At 36.3% G+C, this 19,505-nt stretch overlaps 1 protein-coding gene across 1 annotated transcript in view; it reads left to right on the top strand.

Annotated features, from left to right (window-relative positions):
* The window catches only part of DYNC2H1 (dynein cytoplasmic 2 heavy chain 1), a 339,886-nt gene that overhangs the window by 35,519 nt on the left and 284,862 nt on the right, over positions 1-19,505 (top strand). The window contains exons 20-30 of the mRNA XM_058289227.2: positions 638-765; positions 5,707-5,856; positions 6,882-7,087; positions 7,982-8,137; positions 8,227-8,341; positions 8,874-9,044; positions 9,917-10,299; positions 12,344-12,476; positions 12,571-12,688; positions 14,945-15,057; positions 17,026-17,145. Coding sequence (XP_058145210.1) covers positions 638-765; positions 5,707-5,856; positions 6,882-7,087; positions 7,982-8,137; positions 8,227-8,341; positions 8,874-9,044; positions 9,917-10,299; positions 12,344-12,476; positions 12,571-12,688; positions 14,945-15,057; positions 17,026-17,145 — 1,793 coding nt within the window. The remainder of the gene's footprint in view (positions 1-637; positions 766-5,706; positions 5,857-6,881; positions 7,088-7,981; positions 8,138-8,226; positions 8,342-8,873; positions 9,045-9,916; positions 10,300-12,343; positions 12,477-12,570; positions 12,689-14,944; positions 15,058-17,025; positions 17,146-19,505) is intronic.

Raw genomic sequence — 19,505 nt, forward strand, 5'->3', positions numbered from 1 at the left:
ATTTTTACTAATTTTATATAGAGGCATGTGCTTTGATGGTTATGAAGTATGAATTTCAATGTTGATTAAAAATAAAAACTGAAATAGAAAGTATTAAAAAATAAAATTTGCTTAAAATGATAATTTTAATAAGGTAATAAAATCCATGGTCAACCCTAAAAGCTCTGAAAATTGAATCCATTTTTATTGTTTCCTATCTGAGCTAGTATCAGTCTGTTTCATCTGTTACTGAGAAAAGTAGGGTAATTATGGTATAATGTACTTCTCTTTGAATGACAATGCCATTTTCCAAAATCCTACATTGTTCCTTTTTTTCTTTAAACTGAGATGTTTTAGCATAATTTAAAGAAGATTAAAACAATTTCTAATTTTTAGTACAATTGACTACAAAAAGATTGTTTTATTTTCATTCCTTCAAAATTTTTAAGTATAAATGTGAAACAACTAAACTTTCATGGGAAGATATTTCTTTGCTTATTACACATTCTGAACTTGTGCTTTAGGAAAGCAATGATAATTTAGAAGTTAATGTATTTCATTTGGTGGTTACTTTAACTTGCCTTGATTTAGAAATGATGTAATTGAACAATTTTGGGGGTAATAATATTTCTTATATTGGAATGTGTTCTGTTTGCAGCTCATCTCCATGAGATTGATACATTTGTTACTGAGGCTATGCAAGTCTTAACAATTATGCCCCAGTCTGTGGAAGAAATAGGGGATGCAAATTTACAATATAGTAAGCTACAGGAACGGAAGCCAGAGGTGAGAATCATCAAAATAAAGTAATTTTTCCCCCCCACTGTACTGGAGATTATTTATTTGATTATTTAGAAATATCAACAATTCTCATTAGAATGGAATTAGATGATCTAGTCCTACTGGCTAGCCCATGATTGGACTCTTGATGCCATGTTGGTGTAATGAGACAGTAGCAATGCTTACTGTTTTCCTTGGATATAGTAAGCAGTCAATTTTTTAGTAAGCAGTCAATTTTTTGATATGACTTATTAAGATAAGACTAAACTGAAATAATTCATGCTGTTTCTTCTAGGGTTATGAGTTTAGGATGCTAAAACATGAACTTAGAGCTGAATTAGGAATGACTATGTGTAGTAGATAAAAGAGCTCCTAATTAAAGAAAAAGGTAAAAGTGTGGTAAATATTTTTCAAAGCAGTCTCCAGAGAATTGCAGTCCAGAATAAACAAGCCAAAGTTTAAATATATATATATATTATGGAAGATTGTAGTTATGTTTAGAACAAGGAGAATAAATGGTTCATATCAGTGCAACAGACGTTTATATATGTCTACTATAAAATAGACTTACTATCAAGAGGGTTTGTATTTGAATGCAAGAATGAATCTTCCTGATAGAAGAGATTAACTAAAGAAGGAATGGAATTATGGACATTGCAGTTATCAAAAGCGCAGAGGCATTCATTTATTTATTCAACAGATATTTATAGGTCACCTAATATGTTCCAGGCATTGTGCTAGGATTTGCTGATATAGCTGGAACAAGCTCTGTGCTTGTGTGTAAAAGAGTTTAGTGGGTGTGCATGAAAACATGAGCCATTGGGAGATGCTACTTAGGGTGGGTGAGTACGAGTGACTTCTCAGAGAGAAGACATTTGAGCTTAGACTTGAAAGATAAGGAGCCAAGCATTCTAAGATTTGGAGGGAGATCATTCCAAGCAGAGTGGATGGCAAATACAAAGACCTTGAAGTGGAGGTAGAGTTGGTATGTTCAGGTAACAGATAGAGGCCTGGTTGCTAGAGGGTAGTATCAAAGGAGAAAACGGTATGAGGCTAAATTGGAAAGGAAGACAAGAACAAGTTTATAAAGGTACTTTTAGACCATCACAAGGAATTTGGGTTTTATTCTGAGTGTAGTAGGAAGTCTTTACAGGGATTTAGCAGGGGCATTACACAATATGGCTTACATTTTGAAGTGATGACTCTAGGTACTTGTGGGGAATGGAGTGGAGGGAGACAAAGGCCAGTTAGTAGGCATTTCTGTGTGGCAGAGCAAAGGTGATGGAAGTTTGCAAGCAGGTGGTAGCAATGGAGATAGAGAGAACTGGGGAGATTGGTGATATATTTTAGAGTTAGAAGCAAGAGAATACGCATGCATTTTTGGAGGGAGGTTAGGAGAAATATGCTCAAGATGTCTCCTAGGTTTGGCTCGAGCAGCTGGGAAGCTAATGGTTCCATTTACTGAGAAAACAATGACTAGGGGAGGAAAGAATGTGTTTGGAGGTTAGAAGTGGTGGGGGTTGAGATGTCAGGTAGAAGTTAGAAGTTAGATGAGTATGGAATTTAGAGTGAAGGTAGAGATATAAATTTGGAAGTCATCTTTGTATCCATGATATTTAGAGTCATGGGATTAGATTAGACCAGGGGTTCTTAACCAGGCGTCCATGGACCCCCAAGGGGTCCATGAAAAATTTCAGGGGATCTGTGAGCTTGAATTAAAAAAAAATCAACTTATTAACTTTATTTTCTCTGATGTCTAACTGAAATCTAGCATTTCCTTCACTTACGAATGTATGCAATGAATAAATAGCAGTAGTATTCATTTCACCTGACTGGCAAAGGGGTCCATGGAAAAAAAGATTAAGAACCCCTGGATTAGACCATTTGGTAGAAAGTAAACAGTAGATGATTTAGGACCAGGGTTTTGACAATTCCAAAATTTAGAGTTTGAGCATATGATGAGGCAGCCAAGGAAATTAAGAATGATCAGAAAGCCCCCAAATATAGCCTCGAAAAAGCTGGGGGAAGAGAAATAGGTGTTGAATGGGGGGCACAAGAAGTGGTTAGGTATAACGTGGTAGTATGTGAGGCAAGAAGTGGTATTCTGTGGGGATTGGGGTGTCATTGCTGGCTTTCAAGCAAGATGTCATAGATTTGTGTTTTGATTGGTCTCTCTTACTCTATAGATTCAAAGGAGTCTATCTGGAGAGATAGGTAATGTAGGAAACTAGTAATGTCTTGACAAGCTAGCCTAAGTTCTGTTTACCTGTAGAAAATTAGATTCTACTCTGATTTTTCTCTTTTCTTACTTTTAGTACTGCATGGTTTCTTGTTCCACTGACTTTTATCTTTTATTATATGGAACTGATCCTACCCAGGAATTGCATTGAAATATATTTGAATTTCTTTTGTTGTCTGTCTTATGACTGCACAGCGAGTTTTCAGGATCTTTCAGTGGATTTTATTGCTTTGTTGAAAAGTAAAAGTATAGGTATTAATTATAGGACTGTTGTTTTATAGTACTTTGAAAGGCTTAGAAGCAATTTAGGCACTCAAGCACTTATTGACCTCTGCCCAAATTATTTTAACAGACTGAAAACTGCACTACCCAGGGTGTTTGCTTTCACTTCTCCAAATGGTTTAGTTACTCCTGTCTCAGCCTCCTAGGGCTGTGGTAGCAAAAGACCACGAGCCTGGGTGGCTTCTCCAGTACTGGAGGCCAGAGCCTGAAGTTGAGGTGCCGGCTGGGCCGCAGCCCCTTGGAAGGCTGTGGGGAGGAACTGCTTCCTGCCCGTCTCCTAGCTTTTGGCAGTGGCTGCCAGTCCTTGGCCTTCCTTGGCCTGTGATGGTCTCTACCTCTGTCTTCACCAGCCCCTCCTCCAAGTTCGCCAGTCACAGTGGTTTCGGGCCCTCCCTACTCCAGTATGCCCTCCTTCCTATTTAACTAATTCCATTGGAAACCCTCTTCCCAAAAAAGGTAACATTGACAGGTACAAGGGTTAGGATTTCTACATGTCTTTCTGGGAGACACAATTCAACCCATAATATATTGTTAGACCATCACAAATCTTAGCTCTTTTGAAAACCTCTTCAGCATTTTCTTGCGAATGGAACATTTATAAAGAGTACTTTATTTATTTTCAGTGAGAACATGATTTATTGGCAAGTGCACAAGCAAGGAACGGGGGGAATCTTCCCCAAACCAGTTTGAAGTGCAAATGGAAGCTAGAGTTTTTATAGGTAAAGCAGAAGGGTAGGGAGAAGAAAAAGAAGTAAAAAACAAGTGATGACATTAGATCTTCTCCGGGTCTAGAGAGGAGGCTACGTGCCCTTTGTCAGTCCTGCCTTGTCTCAAGCACGTTCACCTTGCCCTTGTTTGAGTGGCTGTAAACCACAGTTTAGATATTGCTGTGCAGGTGCAAGGCCTTTTTGCTCCTTTCTCAGCCATCCACTCAAGGACATGAAGCTTTTTGTCTCTGAGAAAAATTCCAGATCTACTGGGTCGTAAGGTGCTCCTAACACCCTTCCTTCTGGTTTTGCTTTGAGACGTTATCATAGTCCTGTAGGCAAAACTGAGAAGGTCTGGTTAATATCCTTTCTGAACTAAGTGCAAGGAGTGAACTTCTAAAATTAGATTAATAGAGAACCAGCTCAATTAGTTTTAAAAAAAATTTTTGGAACTGCTCAAATGAAGAAACTTTAATAAATATATTTTCTAGCCATCATCTTCTTCACCTGCCTACTGTTAGGGTCTTCCATTGACCCTTGCCACTTCTTCGGCCATCCCTGACTGGTCACTGATCACCCTTTGCAGGGCAGGCAGCCAAAGGGCCTTTTGGTGGGTTCTTCCAGAGCCCTGAGCAGTATCTGCCCCTGCACAGTTACCTGAGCAGGTGATAGTACCCTGCCTGCTGTCACAGCCCATTCCCATCCTTTAGTCGTGACAGTCCCCCCAGAGCCTCTCCTGCTGGGGTCTCCTTGCTCCACAAAGGGGGTGAAAAGGGCATGCAGTAGCCCAGGCCTCCAGCAACTTGAGAGTCCTCCCCCCTGTTGGCTGCTGAGAGAGCCGGGAGCCAAGGAGCCACTGTTCATTAACCCTGAGATGCATGGCCTCGTTTTTTTTTTGAGGGTGTTGGGGAGGCTCTCTTTAAAATGGTGAGTACTCGACACTGTTTTTTCCTTAGCTTTCATCCACAGTAGCAAAATGCTGGGCGGCCAGAACAAGCTCATTCAAGTGTCCTGTCATTTGTCTGCTTAGTTGTTCAATGCCCATCTCGCCCATGGCATTGTAGGTGCTGTCCAGACAGGGACAGTGTCCATCTTCTTCACAGGGACTAGCACACAGCAGGTGCTCAGCAAATACCTGCCAGCCAGCTTTCCCTTGCAGTGCTGACAGATGAGCTCTCTGAACCAAGGGCTTCATTCTGGACTCCTGCAGTCCTCCCAGGAGAGTTCTGCCACCTTGAGGACTTTTCTGTCACTGTCTTCCCCAGGCGGCACCCGGGCCTCTCTGTGTACTGGGTGAGATTCTCGGTTTCTGCACACCACATCTCAGGCTGGAAGGCTGCTCCTTCCAGGTCACGAGCTTTCTGGGCTGGCTCCTGCAACCCTTAGTGTTTCTCGGTGTCTCCTGCTTCTCACCACGTGGCGGAGTCCTCTCCTTTCCCTGGGAACTCTATGTTGAACACCTGAAGTGGGTCTTCATGGGGTCAAGGTTTCACTCATAACTTCATTTTACCACTTAAAAAGAATCCCTTTTAACCTCTGATTTTAGAGTATCTTAGTTGAGTTTGTATATAAGAAGTGAACATTAAAAATGTTGTAGCTAGGAATTTAACAAATCGTTTACAAACTGAAATCTTGATTTTAATAATGCACATCATGAAAGAAAAATTAAAAAGGAATCTTAAGAGATCCGATCTTTTTCACATTTTTTTTAAACTTTAGATTTTGCCTTTATTTCAAGAAGCTGAAGATAAAAACAGACTTTTACGAACTGTGGCAGGCGGAGGTTTAGAAGCGATTAGTAATCTGAAAGCTAAGTGGGATAAGTTTGAGTTGATGATGGAAAGTCACCAACTTATGATTAAAGATCAGGTAAGAACCTTCTGGTGGTTTTGTTAAAATGGAAACTCACTTTTTCCTCACTTAAGATTTCTTGATTATCTTTATTTCATTATAGCTCAGATTTATAAGAATTATATATTGCTAATGAAATTGACATACTTTGGTAAAATGCTTTATAAAACTGATACTTGATAATTGCTTCACGTGGTTTTTCTTCACTTCCTACCATACCAAGAAGAATATAGTCCCTTTGAGTTGTAAACATTATTTTTAATCTTTCCTTTCAATAAATTTATTGTACCTATTGGGTACAGGTTAAGTTGATTTCTGAAAGGGAAGCTCTTTCTTTAATTACTAATTTAATTAGGGTACTGGCCTGGCTATTTTAATGGTGATCCAAAATAATAGTTTAAACAAGTTTCTCTTCAAGTTAGACTGTAAACTGATACTGTGCCTGTGCCCTGTGACTTCGTCAGGGGCCAGGGGCGCATGCTCCTTCAGGCTTGTTTCTTGACCAGCCTTAGGGTATTTTCCAAGATGGGTCACTACAGCATTCACTTGCTCTCTATAGGGAGGCAGAAAAGGGTGCAGAAGGAAGCCACAGTGCCTTTTTTGGCAAAACCTGGAAGTTGCACACATTTATTACACGCACATTCTTTTGGCCAGTACTTTGTCCTATGGTCCCCTAGCTGCGTGGAGACTGGGAAATGTTAAGCAGTTATGTTCTTAGTTAAGCAGCTCTGTATTCAACTAGAACAACTAGAAGTCATTGAGCAAACTTTTAAAAAAAAATCTTACCACCTTTGTGGTGGGTGTTGTTAATCACATGAATGATTTTTAATGATGTTTGAAGGTTATCTCTTGTTAGTGTAAATTTGTGATCTAATTTTGTCTGGATTATTTTATTGCACTTGAAATCTAAAATAAAAATAAAAACAATCCATTGGACACTTGGCCTTGATATTTTTTCACTTAGCTAGAAAATCTTGGAAATGAAATGTGAAAATAAAGCAATTTATTCTGCACTGAATTATTTAAACTGTATTGGCTTGTAGATTGAAGTGATGAAAGGAAATGTGAAATCACGTCTTCAGATCTACTATCAAGAACTGGAAAAATTTAGAGCTCGTTGGGATCAACTGAAACCTGGTGATGATGTTATTGAAACTGGCCAGCAGAATACTCTGGATAAAAGTGCAAAGTCAATAAAAGAGAAAAAAATTGAATTTGATGACCTTGAAGTCATTAGAAAAAAGCTGGTGTATGTTTTTTCTTTAGTACTGATAAAGCTTATTTTGAAAAAAAAAAGTTTTATGTATCAAGCTAGTAATTTTCTTATATCTGTTATTGTAATACTGTTTTAAAAATACAAGTTATTAGTCAGTGTTTGCTCTCCTGCTTTCTTGGGAGTTGTGGTTGGGTTGTATAAAATATTAAGAAAAAGCAAATTACTTGTTAGGCCTAGAAATAGAGTAGAAAAATAAATTTACTAAAACGTTAAATTCAGAAGTTGGAATACTTACTTTCTATGATATTAACCTATTTAAAAATGGAATATATAAAATTTGTGGAAAAATTGTTTTCAAGAGCCTATGAGAAAAAAAGAACCTAGCAAAATAAGCAATGAAAAGGAGACTTCAAAGAAAAAAATGGGTTGTCTATCTTATCATCAAGATATTAAATTTGAATATTTGTTTTAGTTTTGTCTTTTTAGGCAAATGTGCCCACAAAAATAATTGTTTTCTTAGGTGAGTGGAGGTTTTAGTATCATACTTTTAAAAATATATCTAGTAGATAAAGGATATATTCTAGAAGCGAGCCTTTTCAACTAAGAAAACTTCTAGATTAATACATGATTTATACAATCCTGAATACTTATATATTATATATAATATAGGTAATATATATATATACACACACCTATAATACCAAATATACCTATATATATATATTATCTATTCCATTTAGACTTTTTTGGGAAAAGTACATATTAATAAATTTAATAGAGCACATACTTACATAGTTAAAATTCTCATATAAAGTAGCCATAGTCCCGTACTATTAAATATCCACATTCAGGGAATGTAGTTAATTTACTGACATTTAACACTAAATTTTTTTTTAATCTAGTAAAATTTTTATTTTTGTATTTTAGTGATGATTGTCATCATTTTGGACTAGAAGAGCCCAACTTCTCTCTGGCATATAGTATTTCTAAAGACATTGAGAGCTGTGCACAAATTTGGGCCCTTTATGAAGAGTTTCAGCAAGAATTTCAGGAAATGGCCAATGAAGACTGGATTACTTTTCGGTTTGATTCAACAACAATATTTAGATTCTTATAGTTTGGCAGTAAATTTTGGAATGTGAATTTTAAGACATATTTCTGATATTTTACAGGACTAAAACTTATCTATTTGAGGAATTTTTGATGAATTGGCATGACCGATTAAGGAAGATTGAAGAACATTCAGTAATGACAGTGAAATTGCAGGCAGAAGTTGACAAATATAAAGTAAAATTGTTTTACTTATTCTGAAAATTAAAAAAATATTTGGAGCTTCTAACTCTATCTTTTTATTATATAGCTACTGAGCTGTAATTTTAGTTTATGTGTTTTTCAATTGCATTTTTCTGTTACGTGGGAAACATAGGTAGTATAAACTGTAGAAACTATTGATATTTCTGCTACCAAATTGAAAGATAAGTTCCAATTAAGAAATTTATGACTAAAGATATAAGTCAGGGTGTTTATAAATTCTAGTGCAACATGGGTCCTGGAATATCTTAGCATAATAAAAATAGAAATATTTTACATCATGTTTTAGCATATATGGAACTTTCAAGGGGAAATTTGCATGTATCCATAGCAATGTTTAATAAAAAGTTTTGGGAAACTGTTTAAGAGTGTGATTTTAAGGCTTTTAAGTAACATAATGAAAATATTAAAGTTTTGATAGCTAGTAGTCATAAAGTAAATAATAATTTACATTTTCAAATATATGTATATGTGTGTATATGTCTTTTCTTCTTCTTTTTTTTAACAGATTGCAATTCCTGTCTTGAAATACGTCAGAGGGGAGCACCTTTCTCCAGATCACTGGCTTGACCTTTTTCGCCTACTTGGCCTTCCTAGGGGGACTAGTCTAGAGAAATTGCTGTTTGGAGATCTCCTCAGAGTAGCTGATACAATTGTAGCCAAAGCTTCAGATCTTAAAGTAAGACTCTTATAAACATGACCTATGTTAATGGACAATTTTGCTTTTTATTTTGTTATTTAAATAAAGCGGCAGGTTAGAGTTTTTCCTCTATTTAGAATGGTGACAGTGTTCCTTTATTCCTACTCAATAGGAGTGCACCCGAATCTGTCGAGTGCTGTATATGGAGATTCAGAAATAGCAATATAAACCCATTTTTGAGAGTGGGAACAAATATGAAACTTAAAAATGTCCTTCCTTTTAAAGGGGAATCAACTTAAAAAGGAAACAAATACAAAACATTTTACTAAAAATGCTTTCAAAATCATGAAAACTACGTTGTGTTTTTTGGTCATTAGTGTAAAAACTTATGGACTCTTGAGGTCGAATTGTTTCATTTCTTATCTAAAATGTAAACCTTTATGTTTGTCAGTAATCTTGGAACATGTTTAGGTAATCATGAGAAGTTGTATAAAACATGAATGCTGTAGAAGATAACTCTAGCTGATTGGTTATTACTTTAGCTGTATCAGAACTTAGAACAAAATATCTAAGGTTTCCCCTCCAAAAAGGTCTCCAACACTTTAAATCAGCTAGACTAGTTTTGTGTTTTGTGGTAGATGTTTTAATTTTCTAATTTTCTTCTATAGAAGTAAAAAGTATAAGGTGGAACTTTGTATGTCCTTTGACAATGTGAATCTGATCCTTAGTATCTGATATCCCTTGATATATTAGCCTTTAATTCTCCTTATCTGTAAAAAATCTGCATAATTTTTATCTTTTGCTTTATGGTAAAAGCAGAAAAATGTATTTTCTTATAAAACATATTCTTATAATTTGTTTATGTGATAACTTCTGTTGAATAATAAATATGTATATTTTGTGTTAAATAGGATTTAAATAGTCGGGCACAAGGTGAAGTTACAATCAGAGAAGCTTTACGTGAACTTGATCTTTGGGGAGTTGGAGCAGTGTTTACCCTGACTGATTATGAAGACAGCCAAAGTCGAACTATCAAGCTGATTAAAGACTGGAAAGATATAGTAAATCAGGTTGGAGATAATAGATGCCTTCTTCAGTCCTTAAAGGATTCTCCTTATTATAAAGGATTTGAAGATAAAGTGTCTATTTGGGAAAGAAAACTTGCAGAGTTAGACGAATACCTGCAGAATTTAAACCATATTCAAAGAAAGTGGGTGTATTTGGAACCCATTTTTGGCCGTGGAGCATTGCCAAAAGAACAGACACGCTTCAACAGAGTTGATGAAGATTTTAGGTCAGTACAACTATATTGGACATAGGTACCAGATGGAAATTTTAAATTTATACTGTGAGTTCTTAATACAGCTAAATACTCTGACATTACTGGTATATTCTTTGTATTCACCCTTTTTCTTCACTAGATCCTTTTGAGAATATATTTTCTCTCCTTCGACCATTTATTTCTGAAACCATTTTGTCCTGGTTTCTGCCTTTACTAGTCTACCTAATAAATCTACTTCCTAAAGTCATCATTTACTCTCCTGTTGTAAATTCTTTTTTAAAAGATTTATTTATTTATTTAAAAAATTCATTTCTCTCTCCTTCCCCCTCATTGTCTGCTCTCTGTGTCCATTTGCTGTGTGTTCTTCTGCATCCGCTTACATTATCCGGTGGCACTGGGAAACTATTTTTTGTTGCATCATCTTGCTGTGTCAGCTGTCTGTGTGTGTGGCGCCACTTCTGGGCAGGCTGCACTTTTTTTCACGTGGGGCAGCTCTCCTTGCGGGGTGCACTCCTTGTGCGTGTGACTCCCCTACGAGGGGACCCCTCTGAGTGGCATGGCACTCCTTGCGCGCCACAGCACTGTGCATGGGCCAGCTCACCACATGGGTCGGGAGGTCCTGGGGATCGAACCCTGGGCCTTCCATATGGTAGGCAGACGCTCTATCAGTTGAGCTACGTCTGCTTCCCATCTCCTGTTGTAAATTTGGTGGGCGTTTTTTATTCATTCTTTTCCTTTATTTCTGATTGGTATTCAGCAGGGTTTGAGCCATCTTCTTTTTTGGAAAGTCTCTTCCCTTGGTTTCTGGGAACTGCCTGTCTCTGGGGTCCCTTCCCCTCCTGCCTAGTCCTCAGCCCTCTCCAAGCCTCAGCCCTCTCCAAACCTGACCTTCTGCAGGCATTAGCCATAGGCTTTTTTCTCACGCTGTGTTCTGTTTTTCCGTGATCTCAAACACTCCCAGCACCAATTCTCTTCTATTTGCTGAGGTCTCCTAATCCTATATAGCCAGCCCCTATTTCTCTTCTATTAACGATCCCCAATCAACATGTCAAAACTGAATTCATGAGCTTATGCCCCAGTCCTCTTCCTCCAATTCTTTTCTTTTTATGGATTCCTGTCTTGATAAATGATACCAGTATGTTTCTGAAAGAAACATAATGAATGTCTTTGAAATTCCTCCCTCTACTTCCAAATCCATTAAGTTACCTTTTTTTAAATTCTGACTTACTTAGTATATCTTGAACCAAAAATTTTTTACATCTCCTCTCCTGTTCTATACCAAGGTACTTTAAAACTCACATTGACCACTGCAGTAACTTCCTGGTAATAACTTGCTCTTGCCTTCTCTAATAAGTTTGTCACACAATAACCAGAGTGAGCTTTTAAAAATGCAGCTTCCACCTCTCTCTTTTACTCCTCTTAGTAAAACTTTAATATGGTTTCCCATTGCTCTAAGGATAAAGATGGAACTACTTAAGTTGCCTACAGGGCTCTGCACCATTTCCTTCTTGCCTGTCTCTCTCGTCTTTTCCTGTCCTGCTCTCCTTTTTGCTTTAGTGACTCCAGCCTGTAGATTCTCAGACCTGTACCTTGCTTCTTTCCAGGATCTTTGCAAGGAACTGTTTCCCTCCTACTCACTTATTTTTTCCTTTTACTCATCTGTTGTATCTCAGCTTAAATTACTTCCTCAAAGAAGTCCTAGGTTAGAGGTTGCCTTATTAACCAGGTAACCATACCTTGTATGTTTCCTTCTTAGCATTTATCATAATTTTATGTAAGCATTTTATGGGAAAATTATTTATTGAATGTCTTTCTGTCTCTGGCCCTTTTGCTCTATGAGGTAGGGCTTAATAAATATTTGTTCAGAGAATGAATGGAGTAATAAGTTGAAATGGTAATGGAATAATAGTAAATTTTAGCATTATTAGAAGCATAATGATGTATTGCTATTAAAATGGTGTTATTTCAAGTAGTTTGGTTTAAGCAGGCCAAAACCATAGGTGTCTCAATCTCTCTTTATAATAGAAGTGAAAATAATTTTGCTTTTCATTTGCAGATCAATAATGACTGACATCAAGAAAGACAATAGAGTAACAACGTTAACTACTCATGCTGGGATCAGGAATTCTCTACTAACTATACTTGATCAGCTTCAAAGATGTCAGAAATCACTAAACGAATTTTTGGAGGCAAGTTTTTTTTTAATCATTCTATAATAAATTGTAAAGTGTTTAATGTCCTAAATATTTGAAAAGAGATGGTTATTCCTTTTCTTTTTATTAGGAAAAACGCTCAGCATTCCCAAGATTTTATTTTATTGGTGATGATGACTTGTTGGAAATACTGGGCCAGTCTACTAACCCATCAGTGATTCAGTCTCATCTTAAGAAGCTATTTGCTGGTAGGATTCCACATTTACTCAACAGATAGTTATTGAGCACAAATATATCAGGCACAATGTTAAGCTTGCAGTATACTATTGAATAAAATGTATGTCCTGTCCTCAAGGAATTTACAGATTATTGGGGGAGAAAAGTTGCCAAATAAAATATTGTTTAATGATTCCTCTGGTGGACATGAGTATGTGGTGCTATAGCTGCATCTATTCGGGTATTTAACTCAGTTTTGGGGCAGAGGCCTGGCCATTAAGGAGAACATGGCCCCTTTATTTTTAGACATACTTAGTTTAAGGTCTTCAGAAAGACATCTAGATGTTGATACACAATAAGCAATTGTCAGCAAAGAGAACTGGGCTGGGAACATAGAGTTGGGAGTTGTCTGTGTACGAATAATAATCAAGCTATAGGAATAGGTGAGATTACCTAGGGAAAAGTGTAGAGCAGTTAGCATGTATGCCTCAGTGATGCTGTTGATTTACTCTAAAGTATTTATTTATGGCAAATGGTATAGATTGGTTACAAAAATAATCACAATGATTTTCTCAAAATATTTTATTTGCTTAGAGAAGAGATATATTTTTCACATTAACTTTAAGAAGAAAATTTTAAAAAAATCATCCTTACTTATAATCAGAGATCAGCAAATTATAGCCAATGGGTCAAATTTTGCTTACTGCCTGTTTTTTTTCAATAAAGATTTTTTGGAACATGTCCATGCCCATTTGTTTTCATCTTGTCCATAGCTGCTTTCATTCCACAAGCACAGAGTTGAGTAGTTGCAACAGAGACCGTATGGCCTGTAAAACCTAAATATTTACTCACTGGTCCTTTACAGAAAAGTTAGCAACCCCCATATATTTGAAGCTGTAGGGTGCTTGCTTATATCTGAAACTATGATTTGGGCTATGGGATGTAACAGAAAGAAGTCTTAGACTCAGAAAGCTTTCATTCAAGCCCCGTCTGTGCTATATACTAGTTGGTTATTAATTTACTTCTCTGAAACTTAGTTTCCTTCTTTAAATTGGAAATAATATTAATAGTTTACAGGGTTTTTCTGAATATCAGAATTAGGTAATATGTTCAAGTTTTTATATGCTATAAAGATGTTTGAATTTTGTTTTATCTTTCTCCTTTTGTCTTTTGGTTTTATATGTAAATATTATCTGTAATGTTCACTCTTATTACCTCACCTAGGACGGTTCTTGCTATTTTAAAAATAAACTTTATTGACATATAATTGACATACAATAAAATGCTCACATTTTAAATATATATTTTGATGAGTTTTGACAAATATATAGAACTGTGTAATCACCACTTAAGATTTAGAACATTTCCGTCACCTCAGAAAGATCCCTTATGCCTCTTGGCAGACATTTCTTCCCCAGCCCTACCTGTTCCTCTCCACCTCAGCCCTACCTGTTCCACTCAACCAGTGATCTGATTTCTGTTACTCTGAATTAGTTTTTACTTTTTCCAGAATTTCAAATAAATGGAATTGTAGTGTGTATTCTTTTGCACTCATGTTTGCCTGGCTTCTTTCACTCAGTGTAATATTTTTGAGATACCTGCAACTGCATTTCATTCCTTTCTATTGCTGAATAAGTGTTCTGTTGTTTAAAATGCCACAATTGTTTAATCATTCATCTGTTGATGGACATTTGGATTGTTTCTATTTTTTCATTCTTATGAATAAATCTGTTAATAGTCATTCAAATCTTTTTGTGGATTCGTATCTTTTGTGTTTGTGTTTCTCTTGGGTAAATGCCTAGTTGTGGGTTTTCTTGGCCATATAGTAAGTGTATATTTAACTTATAAGGAACTGCCAAATCTTTTTCCAAAGAGCTTGTAACATTTCACACTCCTACCAGCAATGCATGAAAATTAGGATAGTTCTTATTGATTGGTACTGATTTGTTGGTTAAATTATCTGAAATTCTTTCTGGAAAATGGTGCGAGTGAATGAATGAATAAATTACATGCAAATATGTTAAAAAACAGTGCAACTATCAGTGAATCACATCATGTATACTTAGTTCTTTTTAAGAAATATTTTATATTAGTGATAAGAATGTGCATCATTTTTCCTCAATAGTACAGATACTACTAGATATGTTATGTGGAATACATTATAATTTTATTACATTATAAAATATAATATATGTTATACATTATATATTATGTGATATACATATATCATGCCTAATAATTATATCTTTAATTCTGATGCATTTAAAATTGTTGCTTTTATATTATAGGTATTAACAGTGTATGCTTTGATGAGGAATCAAAACATATAATTGCAATGAAATCTTTAGAGGGAGAAGTTGTGCATTTTAAAAATAAAGTTCTTCTATCAAATAATGTGGAGGTAAGTAATTCTTTTTTAAGTATAAACAAATTATATGAACTTTGTGTCAGAAATACTTTAGTCAATTTATAGGATAAAGTTGGTTAATTTGGACCTTTAAGAAACTCATCTGTCTTAAAAAATGATTTCTTTTGTTATATTTAGAGTGTTTTGATAAATATAGATTTTTCTTTTTCTTTGGAGGCCAGCATGTAGTAATGAAAAGAGCCTTGCTTTGGAGTAAAATAGACTTGGATTTTACTGTTAGCTCCATGATTCAGTAGCTAATAAGTGTCAGTTTCTTATCTATAAAATGGAATCTTATTATCTGTTACAAAGAATTTCCTTTCAAAAGTAAATGAGATAACTGGCTTTATACTGCATAGTGCTTGGGACATAAATACTCAGTAAGTCTTAGTTATCTTTTTAAAATAGGAGTTATGTAAGATTAGGTGAACAAATAAGCTTGACACTAGTGCTTAACACTAGGAAAGCTATTGATTAATTGGTTTTTCAGAACTGTAAGTGAACTTATCAAAGACCTAATACAGATATACAGGTAAAATCAGTGAACAGTAGGTTGTATCACTTTGCATTGTAGTTTTCAGGTTACAAAATTATCCTCCTGCTAAAAGTCGGGGCCATGCCTTATCAGGTGTACATCCATGAGGCCTAGCAAAACGCCTGGTCCTGGGTAGGCCTCCACATTTTATTGGATGTTGTATTAGTAAGATTCTCTAGGGAAACAGAACTGACAGAAGATGTCTGAATAGTATGAGATTTTATAAAACTGTCTCATGTGACTGTGGGGATGTACAAGTCCAAATTCCATAGGGCAGGAATTTGGGTAGCTCACTGATGACTGAAGTCCATGAATAGCCCTTGTTTTACAGCTAGCCCAGGGCTTTCTTGACCAACAACTGGGTGCCATTACCTGGCCGGGCTGTAGTCTAACCATCACAGGTGCTGGGTACATAAATTAGGTGATTGGAAGCTTAGTGATTTTCTGAGTAGCTCCTATGTTTGGTGAGGACCTTTTGTGGTAGGAGTGTTTTTCCTTTCTCTTAGTTTTGTTGGGAGCAGATGACCAGAGGGAGAAAGAGCTCAAGTATTCACAGCTGGGCTAGAGCAGCTTTGCCAGCAGAGGCAAAACTGGGACTCTGGAAGCTCTCGTGGTGATTCCAGAGCCGAGGAGGTGTTGCTCTTACCTCCTGAGGGGCAGATTCTCACTCTTTAGCGTCAGTGGCTTTTGAGCTGGGCAAGTGGAAATGACGGACAAAAGGCTAGAATTAAAGTTAATTTAAAATAAGTCATGGTGAAAAACTATATGAGATTGTAGGTTTTGCCCTTACACTTTATTGCAAATAATGAATTCTTTTAATGTCGTTAAGTAGTGATTCATAAATATTCATTGTTATTTTTTATCAACAATCATTTTTTTAACTCTAACTTTCATTATTTTAATTATAATCAAATGAATGTGAGGATGTGTTTTGCTTTTGAATAAAAATTAGTTTTGTTTTGAAGAGACTGCCTAATCTGCCAAATATAGTTCAACCTGAGGAAGCAGTCCTCCTTATGGTTGCAGCTTTCTGAATATGAAACCAACAGAGATAGGATGAGCCGGGGAGCCTAGCGAGCCACTTCAACTCTGTTTTATTGACCCACCTCTCTTGTTTGTTATTTGGCCTAATGAAAAAAATGAATGGGTTACTTTTTAAATGTTCTTATTATATTGGTTTGTATAGATACAGTGATGACAGTGATTGCGAGCCACAAATTTGTGAGCTTTCACACCTGTTATCCCAAAAGGTGAAAAAAGTTGTTTTCTTCAAATTACATAAATCATTTATTAGTAAAATAATTATGTGCTGTATAACAGATTTGGGGATTGTAGAAATTATTAAGAAATTATAATGCCCCTCTCTGAAATAAAAGAATAAGGTCAGTTACTAGATTATGTATATTATTTCCTCATTTTATTTTCAGACTTGGTTAAATGATTTAGCCTTGGAAATGAAGGAAACTTTGAAACATTTGTTGAAGGAATGTGTTACTACTGGACGAAGTTCTCAAGGTACAATTGACCCTTCTCTGTTCCCCTCACAGGTAAGTGCATTTATATATGGAATGTAGGTAGGTGTAGTGTCATGGAAATTTCCCTGACCTAGAGAGCAGAAGGCTTAGCTAGCATCTTGGTTTTCTCTTGGTCTAACAGTTAACATGGACAAATTGCTTAACTTCGGTCTCACTTTCCTCGGTTATAAAATGTGGGGGTTGAATAGCAAATGGTGAAGTTCTCTTCTAGCTCCATCAGTTTGCTATACCTTAGATGATTTCAGCAGAAGACACGCTGAGATCTAGGCCACCCAACCTAGTGGTGAATGGGAAGGGGAGGGGGAACTAGGCAGGTAATAATTTCTGGTTCCAGGTGACTAGCCCGCCATTGATTGAGAGACACAGCATCTTTAGCAACACTGCATCTACCTCCCATGGAACCATCCAAGAGGTTGGAACTGGCAGGAGCTTTGCAGGGTTTTAGCCTGGTCTGAAATACAGTGCCAGCACTGAACTGGCATATTGGCAGGGAAGCTCAGAACGAGGCACATGGGGGCTTATAACGATTGCTGCAGGCCTGTGTTAATAAGCAGCTCATCCTAGATATGTAGCTTATTAAAGGTAATCCAAGCTTTATCAAAGTATAGCACTGAGACTTGTGTTAAACTTCTTGTTCAGGATTTGTTTTATTGCTGTGTGGGATTAACCTTACAGGTATGTCTTAGGGACTAGGCATTGAGATGTTCTGTGATTCCTCACAGATTCTACCCAATGGCTTCCAAAGTTATGTATTTGCATTTCAGATAAGACAAATTTAGTATATATTAGGACAAGTATTTAATGTTGGTTCTCCTAAAGTATGAGAACTTAAATAGAAAGCTTGGTGATTAACCATTTTATCATTCATGTAGTTTACATCTTTTAAAATATTGAAAATATGTTTTAAAAATCTTAAGTTCTTAGAGAAAAATAGTTACTATCTCTCAATAATCAGTCTCATTGTAAAGTTAGAGTTAAGCTGCTTTATTACCTCTGAAAATAATTACTGATATTCTTTCTACTTCTATGTAGGACTTAAGTTGACTTAGATTAAAAGACACAGTATAAAAAACCATAAAAGCAAGAATTACTTTGGGCTTGGGAGGTGACAGTTGTGTGAGGAAATATACCTGGGGATATAGTCTAAAGAAAGCTGCTGGATTTGAGCCTACAGTGTACTGCTGAGCTCTTGAGCTGTCAAATAGAGATGTGAGCTATTAAAAATGAGAATAGTTCATTATCTAGAAAAATGAAGAATTCTAGTTCTGTTAACATTTAATGCTAAGAGGGGTTTATCTCCAGAGCATTTATATAAGGGGATTGAGTAGTGTAACGGATCACGTGATGCTGGTGAAGGTGATTATAGGCTGTTGATTCAGTTCTCTAAAGGTATTTTTGGAAGGACCTGGAATACTAGAGAGAAGACCCTTCCTGCGGTGGGAAGGAGGCAGCATGGTGAAGTGGTCTGACAGGCTTTGCTCCCAGTCCTGCCTTTGCCTTTATGCCCATTTAAGGGGCCTAACAAAATCTGTGCTCCAAGACATTCTGCAGGTTAACTTGGAGAAGGTTCGCAGAGCCCCCGGTGCCTGTTAGGAATGTGAGTGCCTTCCCAGGGGCCATAATGCTACTGTGGCTTGGGAATGAGCCACGACTGCCCTTGATTAGCGTTTCTGTAAGGAAGACATTCTTGATGTGCATCTGCAATACAGAAATTCAATATTTTTGACTGAAAGGAAATCCACGTATCTGAGTTTTAGGTTTGAAGGTGGCAAAGTGAGCATTTTCATGTGAAAATTAAAGAGACTGACTTGTGGTTTTTTCCAGGTGGGAGCCACTCCACCTCTGTTTGATAGTAGCCTATGAGAGTTTGTATACAGAACAAAATTTTCTCAAAAAGCGGATGTGGATTTGCTAAAATGCTTTACCATGTATCTGATCAAAGATGCTGGAGAGTTTCTTACCACAAAGTATAAAATAAATGACTGCCCCCGAAAGAGCTACTAATTGGCTTACTCTCCCATAAAATAACTTAAATAGGACATTTGTAGAACGTTTTAAAGTTAGAGCAAGACAGTAGAGCATAGCAGCTTAGCCTGCTAGGATAAATTATAAAATGCATATATATTAATAGATAGCTGATTGATTTAATCTGTGATGAATAGAGACATTTAATATTCATCTGGATGCTGAAGAGTGTATATCAGAAATAATCTATTCAGTAGGAACTGGTTTGGTGCTTTTATATGATGATGGGTCATGTCTTTAAAGAGGTTATTGGCTTTCCTGGTTCATCTCAGAACTGTGTTAAACTGTTTTGATATAAGTTTTCAAAGCAGGCATTTACATTTATAATTTACTTTATTAGTCACCCA

The sequence above is a fragment of the Dasypus novemcinctus genome, chromosome 27 (genome assembly GCF_030445035.2).
Source record: "Dasypus novemcinctus isolate mDasNov1 chromosome 27, mDasNov1.1.hap2, whole genome shotgun sequence".
Taxonomy (NCBI): domain Eukaryota; kingdom Metazoa; phylum Chordata; class Mammalia; order Cingulata; family Dasypodidae; genus Dasypus; species Dasypus novemcinctus.